At 35.4% G+C, this 9,173-nt stretch overlaps 1 protein-coding gene across 1 annotated transcript; it reads left to right on the plus strand.

Moving 5' to 3' along the window:
• Positions 1-2,450: 2,450 nt before the first annotated feature.
• Positions 2,451-3,189, plus strand: LOC105272892 (uncharacterized; the record flags this gene model as incomplete). The annotated part of the gene is given in 2 exon segments (XM_011315122.1): positions 2,451-2,629; positions 2,789-3,189. Coding segments are annotated over 2 exon segments (464 nt in total), but the record flags the coding sequence as incomplete, so codon positions are not given.
• Between the last annotated feature and the right edge of the window lie 5,984 nt (positions 3,190-9,173).

The following is a 9,173-nucleotide window of genomic DNA, read 5'->3' on the forward strand; positions in this document are numbered from 1 at the left end:
AGAGAGAGAGAGAGAGAGAGAGAGAGAGAGAGAGAGAGAGAGAGAGAGAGAGAGAGAGAGAGAGAGATTTCCACGCAATCATAGTTCACTGAGCTCAATAACGGGGATAAATGCTCAGCACTTCCCAATTGTTTCCAAATTAATTCATGCGTCTTCTGTTGCACTAGGAGACAGTTCTATTTTATTTAGATTGTATTACGGCTTTTTTATTGGCCACATGCAAAAATCCAGTCAAATGCCAAAACCTAAATAACCCGACGACGTGTCTCGGCTTCCCGAAGATTCTTGATCATGTCCTGAGACGGCACACAGTGCCGCGCACAATTTAGTTCAAACATAAAACAAAGATTAAATCACAATATATTTCTATTCTCTCAAGATACTCTCAAAATAACATGTTGCAGCACGTATCTGGCCGAGTTAGCCAACAGCTGCCTCAACTCCTCCGTATCAATGACATCTCGTCTTTCATGAACTACCAACCCCACGGCTCGCCTAGGAGGGATCGAGCTCAGGGCCACCAAACCTTGATTGGCAGCTAGATATTTATTCGTTGACAGCGGCGGAGATCAGGAGTAGGATCTCAGAATTTACAGATGGAGTGGAGAGATGACAATTCCCTTTCAGAATTTATTTCTTGAGAAGCATGGTCTTATCCTCTCTTGAAAGTAATAATGGTTTGCCAGCAGTCTCCCATCTCAGTATAGATCTCAATGGTTTCCGCTTTCTTGAGGATCATCCTGCAAATTCGTCTTAAACTTGTTCTATTTGCTATTCAATTCATTACAGATTTTTTTTTGTCCTCTTCGGTTCTTGAATGAAAACAATCATTCACTGTCAATCTCTTTTATGATAACGGATATCCGATCTATATGTTAATGAAAATTTCGACTCTTCTATCGGGAGCTCCTAACAAGGAATTAACATCAGAAAACCACTCGTAACAACATGTTTTATCTGTCGTCGATCCGGTTATGTGACAATTATGCCAGCCTGTACTATGATCGACATAATGGGTAGTGTAAATTAAGCATATATGGATTCTATTGCTAGCGAAAAAAATTACGATACCGGGCACAATACGCGAGAAATTCATGATTGATTTTTGAAAGGATCTGCAAAATGTGGCATGTATTACGAGTTTAAAATATTGAGAACGTTGCTTTTACAGCTGAGCAATGTCGACAAGGTAGATGACGATGGAACAGTCAAGGCGGGCTACACTCAACAGGTTGCTGCTCTCGTTACTTCCAATTTGAAGTCATGAATCTTCACGAAGTCATGAATTTTCACGGTGTTGCACGACCAAAACTTAAGTCTCCCGACCGTAGTCAGTCATACGTCAATACTTATAACCATTTTCCATATCTCCTCATAATCTGAAGCGAAAGTGTATCATAAGGCTTGTAAATTACTGTAAAAACATACATTTTTTTTAAAGATATATTCTCTTTTCTACGGCCAGTGCAATTTTATAAGCATTTCTCGTCTTATAGCTTGAAGCCTCTCCTAATATCCTCTTCTGTTTTTGCGCTACCATGGAGCGAACTTTGTTTAGCTTCACCCATGTGGCTTGTACTGGGGAAAACCATGCGAAACTTCAGTCATGCCGCTGGCTTGTAATGCAAGGGTTCTGCTGTGTTTATCAGCCACAATGACTCGATGAACACGATAGCTTTCTACTATCGTGCCTGACCCCGAGAGTCTCCACTCAGGTGTAACTGAGCGGAAACCCATCCAAGTACTTACCAGACGAAACGTTGCTTAGCACGGATGTCGGCCGGAGTCACACAGCCCCTTGTGGGGACTACGGCCACTACAAAAAAATATGTATATCAGTGTTATGCCCAAGATTTTGGTATTGGGTTATTGTTAAATATTTGAACATCCAGCATTGTCAGCGTGACACTTGCCAGCATAACTGGATTATGCTGACCAAGTAATGACACACAAACAATTATGTATTTCAGAGGCCGTTTGGGTATGCAGAAGGCGGATCCAAGTTGGGCTCCGACATGTGTTAGTCGTAATCTTTATAATCAGTCAGATGGCATAACTAAAGTAATAAACTGTCATATTTTAATACCTATAAACTATTGGTGGGATTTATCCCTTCGAGCCTAGAACCTATAATAAAAATAAGTGCCCCCCACGCCCGGTACAACATCGGAAATGATTTATTCAAATAGGTTTGTTTTTTTTTTAGTACGGTTAATCATTTGAAAACATGAACATCCTTAGCGAAAGTTCAGAGAAATAGGCTGGGTGAGAAATCAGAGCGTTCAGCCGTTTTCCGAAACTAGGCCTGAAAATAATTATTGAAGAAGAATGTAAGAGACGAAAGTTATTTCTTTATAACTCTTTATCAGCTATATCGTGTGATTCATGTAACGAATATATTCAGAAGAATGGAGACAAAAGAATACGAAAAGATAGATTTCTATCGCCAATAACATGTCATGAACAATAACCTGAAATCCTAAATTGAAAAGTTCTAATTGTCCGGTAAATATTTAACTATTATCAATATCAAATTGCTGAGTTTTTTCTGTAAAAAGCGAAGAAAATGTCATCTTTAATTGTTGGTCACGATTTACATATGATGATGCTTGAAGTCTTAGTGGAGAAGGTACGCCAATAATGAAACGATTAAATAACTTAAAGTAATTAAATAAAATCGAGTCATCCCTTATCTATGTTAGTTTAATCCTCAACCTCTGCCATGACATTTTTAATTATTCATTGGCATGCACTCAATCTTATAATTTTTATTCCATAAATTAATCAGCTGTTGGCCCCAGATTCTCACCTATTTGATACCGTCACCCTTCGTAAGACTACTATTATGTTCCGTATGCTGGATAATCATTGGATAGAATTGCAGCCGCCGCAACAAAACGATCATCAATATAATGGTTCCAACAGCGAAATAGAAAATTTCCATGGTGGTAAATCCGTTGTATTCGCATTTTCTGAGAGTTGTCTCAAGCATGGAACATCAAAAGCCCACATAAAGATCCGTGTATTTAAGGAAATCTCTAAATACTTCGAGGTGGAACCGTGCTACGATGCAGGAGTGACATATATTGATATTCATTCACTTTTCAATGGAATCGTTAAAGAATTAAGGGAAAGGAAATATATGCGGAATTATTTCACTTATTTCCACGAACGAGAACCCATTTCTAAGTAAGAAAACCTAACACTACGTTCTAACTTTTGAAATTGTTCAGATTTCGTTATAGATTATTAGGTCACTACTCATTATTGTCGATTAATGAAAAAATATTGCGGTCAATGCATACTGTATTGAAATGGATATTCCAGTAAGGACCATCAGGAAAAATAAGAACTGATTATTAACTTAAGTCATGAATTCTTCATTTAATAAAGCAGATATAGTCTTCATTACTGACCAATTTTAAACTGAAGAGAATAACCCGTTGCGGAAATATTATGAGTCGCAGAACCTTATCAAAATATTGTTTGTTAGCAATCTCAATCGTTATCGAAATTGAGTTTATCATATATCATATAATGATCTCTGTTTTTTCTTTTTTGCTTTATATTCAGTGCATAGATACTCCAATTCATATATTAAATGTATATCATTTGCATGCATAGATACGCCTAGAAACATCTACACACATACTACGCATAACCAATCAGAAATAACGAGGTCCAACTTCCTAAATTACGGAAACTACACACATCTTTTGTAGTATTGAATTTCTGAATTAGGTTTCGTTAGATATAGTGTATGCAAATGACACTATCAGTTCTTCGAAAAAATTTATCCATTATTCAATTATGGCCGACGAAAAAATGTTGTCATCTGAAGTTAACTTTTGATGACGATTTGTTTTTTAGTCTTTGAGAAAGACAATTGTCTCAATATATCTCAATTGCTCTGAAATAGTCATAAAAAATGGATAAAATTGCCTGGAATCAAACATGAAACCGTAAGCCGTAACAATTTTGTTGACACAATTTTTCAGGGAAGGGACTTTTTTCCGAATTCTTCGAAGTTCAATCGAAATTTCGAATTATGTTAAACTCATCATTTTAAGATCGGCATATTAGTATATAACGCAGTCACCTTGGTCCAGTGTGAAAATTCAAAAAGTAATGAAAATACCAAATTTTACGGTGTAATAATAACCCATAAACAGAAACGATCTCCATTGCTTGGATCAAAAATTGGATGCAATGGCATTCACCATTGATCTCATACACTATTTTAAAGCACATGGAATCGAAATTTTCTGTGAATATTCTTCTCCAGTCCCGTCTGACCTAATGAAAAATCTAACTGCAAGTGAGCTTTCAAATTAACCCAAAAAAATGTAATTTTTCCCTAAAGATAACTGTGATATCATGAGAAAAACTTCTTAGAATTGAATAAATTAAGTGTCAATTGAAAGCTCATGTAATAACCACTCGAATGAGTGGTTATTATAGGGAAAAATTCCTTGAGCATTAAAAACGCAACAAAACAACTAATGTGAGGGACACGGATCGATATAGTCGATATATCAATTATAGTGAAAAATAGAAAAAAGTGATGGTTACCATGAGTAACCATGATCCTTTTCTCTATTTTTTCCTGTATATCATTCAATTTTAACCAACGGAAATTGGTAATTGGCAATTGGCTTTCGAATGGATCCCTCAGAATTCCACTTGACAAGAAAATTAGCAGTTGTCAACTTTCATCGATCTAGTAAGAACAATTCAATTGCTACCGAGAAATGGTGGATATTTTCGGAATTATTTGAAATATTTCCTATACGTTTGAACCGTAAAAAAAAATAATTCATTGTAAAGATATCAATTAACGTATACATGAAACTTATCATAATTTTCTAGCGACGTATTAAATACTTCGAGCATGTCTATCATTTTACTGATTTTAATATTTCTAGATTAATGTCATAACAGCCATACGTTTGTTGTATTGTTTCACTGATTTCGCCACATGACAGCATATTTTGTTCCTGTGACAGGTACTGGCATTTACCAGGTATTTATAAATATCTATTTAACCTATTATTAACAAGAACTTTAACACAAAAAAGGATGTTTCAACTACCGCTCGACCGATTGCGCCCATCTGATGTATGATCTTCATATTATGAAGGCCATGATAATACCAACTTTAAACATGAATACTGAAAATATTTAAAAACGGACAAGTGGCAAAATTTCGTGACTTTTATAGTAATGGGTATACATATTTGGATTGTATAATATGATGTCCCTAAGACGAGTATTCTGACGAAAACGAATTGAAAGCCGTTGGGTGGTTCCCGAGATATTAAAAAAAATACGGTCACAAAAGAGGTTCCAGATATAGAATACCTTCTGTATTAATCTATTTCTAGGTTATGAGCGTTCGCAAAGTTTTTGATGATCACGCCGAAAAATGGCGATTTTACGAAAGTCCTTCGAAACAAATGTAGATATTTTGATTAATATAAAGCAAGGCTCGGGATAATCCTCTCATCCTAATGGGTACCGAATTAGCCAACCATTGTCTGCGAATAAGTCCCAGTAGTGACGATATTCCCGCCAGCAACGTAGAGTGGCTTGCGAGGCGATAAAAATGGCTGACCCGCCAGAATTGGTGCTAAATTTCCGTTTTAAATGTTAAATATAAAATTGAAAAAGTGAAGTTTCAATAGGAAAACCTTGGAGAATATTGCAACTCTAAATTTAAAAAATTACAAGTTGCCTCTGCCGACTTAGGAATATATTTCTGGAAACTCCATTGCGGATTTTCAAATTGAATTATGAATTTTGCTAATTTTGCAACGTCGAAATGAAAAATGAATTTTTTTTTCATGACATGAGAGAATAAATTTTCAGATTATTTCTCTGGTGAATCATACCTTCTGATTTTTTATTTCAATAGAAGAATAGTATTTGGGACTAGACGGAAACCGCCTGTTCCATTGACAATAGTCATTCCTCGAAAATTTCGAGCATACTTGTCATTTATTTGGGGCAATCCCAGTTCTATCCTTCGCTATCTATTACTGATGAAAACGGCACATTAATAAGTTTTTATTGATTTTCGCCATAAATTGAAATAGCGCGAATATTGTGCACCCCTCTAAAGTATAAATGAATAAATATAAATATAAATAAATAAATATAAAATATAAAAAAAGGTATTTACTTTATGCATAAGATTGCCTCGCCGATAAGGTGATTACGCGGAGGGCAAACCCCGTTACCCCTTCTAGTAGCACTTATTTTAATGAAAGGTATTTACCTCTAAAATCCGTTCGACTGTTACATTCCATTCCCGTATATCAAAAGCTAAAACTGTTACATTTTGTATTTTTATTTGAAAAATGCAGAAGTATATTTCAGATATTCTAATAGTTAAATAAAATAGAAAATGAATAATTCAATTTTGTTGATGACAATCAAGCAGCCGCTTCTCCCAAGGGCTGCTATAAGTCATACCCAGGCCTAACTTGGTTTGTAGAAATTTCGATATGTCAAATAGAAATTTTTCTGCGTTCTTATCCGAGTTTCATTTTCTCAAAAAATCCGATTTATCTCCGAATTATTTTCTTCACATAACTTTCACATGAACTTTTAGAAATTTCGTTTATCCTCAATATTTCAAAAACACTGAACGGATTTCAGTGAGCCATCTTTATATTATATCGAGATATTGAGGAAAAACGAAATTTCTAAATGTTGCTATATCTCAGGAACCATAGCGATAGTAAGTTGAAAATTTTCACATATTTCGCCACAATTCCATTGCAACTTGTATAAAATGTTGCGAAACGTAGAAAAATAATGTTCTGAAATGATGTTTGTGTCTGTATGAACAGAAAAATTCTAAATTATGCAAATTAACATTTTTTAATAATCTTACCTTATCGCACCAGTTCAGCTCGATCAGTCCTGTAGTTCCTGAGGTACAGCACCTTTTCACGATTTCCTTTTTCCTTAATATCGGAAATACTGTTGGATGGATTTTAATTCTGTTTATTTAAAATACTTATCTCAGTGTACCCTATACATGCCAATCAAAATATCTACAATTGTCGGGATAAAATTTCGATATCATCGTTCTTCGGTTTTATTATCAAAAATTTTGTCAACACGATCCATTAACAAAGAATAGAAATCGCAACGTGAAATTTATTGAGTCGTCAGTAAGTATTTTTTATGTGAAGTTAACCTGCAAATATTGAAGTTAATGAAATGATAAAATACTCTAAGCATTTGATATATAGCTAGAAAATCACCATAAGCTTCATATATATGTTGATCACCATCCTTGCAATGAATGATCATTTTTTTTATATAGGTGCATGAAAAAATCCAATTTTTTTCACTAACTTTCGTGTGTAAAGTAGGCCTTTTCGGATGTATTTTAGAAGCGGTAAAAATAGTGAATATTTTTTAACTTGTTATGAAAACCGGCGCCATCGTCGTCTAACTCAGTCGTGAGGATTCTGATCAATCAGGACTCGTATTTTTTCACGTGACTATTCAGGCTAAAAACATCGGTCTACTACAGGGCCCGGCAACCTGGGCTCATCGGCCTCGTGCGGCTCCCGAGGTTCGTTAGTGAGAGTTGGAAGAGGGGCCTCATCCACTTAACAAAACTACGTTCTCTAATTCGATTTTTCCCTCTTCTTGAGCCCTGGTTCGACCGATACCGGCGGAGGGCGATCGTGTCATCGGAATTTTCAATTTTCCATAAATTTCAAGTATAAATATCAATTTTTCGCTCTAAATAGGCAGCAATATCAGGCAAAAGATTTTTTTTAATGCTTTCAAGAAGAGTCACCATTGAAAATTATTTCGTGTCCAGACTTTATTCGCAGCAATTCCATAAATAAAATAGAAAATTTGTCCAAAATTCTGAGGTGGAACCATAATTTTACCAAATAAAGCAAAGAATCCGTGAATAAGTAGTTGTTGTTGGGATAATAAATATAACTCTGATCAGAATTCTAAGGACTGACAATGAGAACAGGGCTGGGAAAACCTTCGAAGTTACGAACGAGACCAATCGGTCTGAAATCTAACACACATCAAGTCCATATTAAGTGTCACCTATGAACCGACCAAATTTCAGATTTTCGGCAATTAATTTAGCTAGCTATTCTTCTTTGTTTGTAAAAATTGACCCTCAATTGACCATCTGCATATACACACATCGCCCTCAAACTTGGTTTTTTCACGTTTCAGACCATCCTACGCCATTCACAGGGAAAATTAGAGAATCGAAAAATCGAACGATGGCAACCTTCCATTCGGAAGCAAAAATTGAATTACTCATTCCTTATTTTATTCATCTACCAGAGTATCAGATATATGGTATGGTGCACGATCATATCATTCTCGCGATTTCCATTGAGCAACAGTCCATAATGTTGGCCAAGGGTAGACAATTAATTAAAAATATATTCATGTTTTTGTACTTGAAATTTCTAATTATTTTCTACAAATTTCTAGTCCCAGATGCTATCCTTCCACCGAAATTACAAGTTAGAAGGTACGCTCCGCCAGAGAAATAATGTGAACAACCTTCGGGTAGTCGGGAGCCAGCCTATTACAAGGGTTCGGATAATCCTCTCATCCCAATGGGTACCCAATTAGCCAACCATTGTGTGCGAGTAAGTCCCGGTGGTGACGATATTTTCGTCAGCCACGTAGAGTGGCGAGCGAGTCGAATAAAAATGGCTGATCCGCCATAATTGGCGCAAAATTTCAGTTTTTAATTTTAAATCTAAAATCTCAGTTTGTAATGAAAAACATTGGAGATTATATTTCTGAAAGGGTTTTCGACAATTATTAATGGCATTTCAAATACTGTAACTCTAAAGTGAACAATGATTGAAACTGTCAATTTACGAATATATTCCTGGAAATTCCATTGCAGATTTTCATATTAGATTTTGAATTTGCTAATTTTGCAACGTCAAAACGAACAATGAATTATTTTATTCATAACATGAGGAAATAACATTCTAACCTCTATGGAAGGATAGCATCTGGGACTAGAAATTTGTAGAAAATGATTAGAAATTTGAAATACAAAAACATGAATATATTTTTAATTAATTGTCTACCTTTGGCCAACATTAGGGCCTGTTGCTCAATGGAAGTTGCGAGAATGATATGATAGTGCACCA

This window comes from Fopius arisanus, unplaced genomic scaffold (genome assembly GCF_000806365.1).
Source record: "Fopius arisanus strain USDA-PBARC FA_bdor unplaced genomic scaffold, ASM80636v1 scaffold00377, whole genome shotgun sequence".
NCBI classification, from domain to species: domain Eukaryota; kingdom Metazoa; phylum Arthropoda; class Insecta; order Hymenoptera; family Braconidae; genus Fopius; species Fopius arisanus.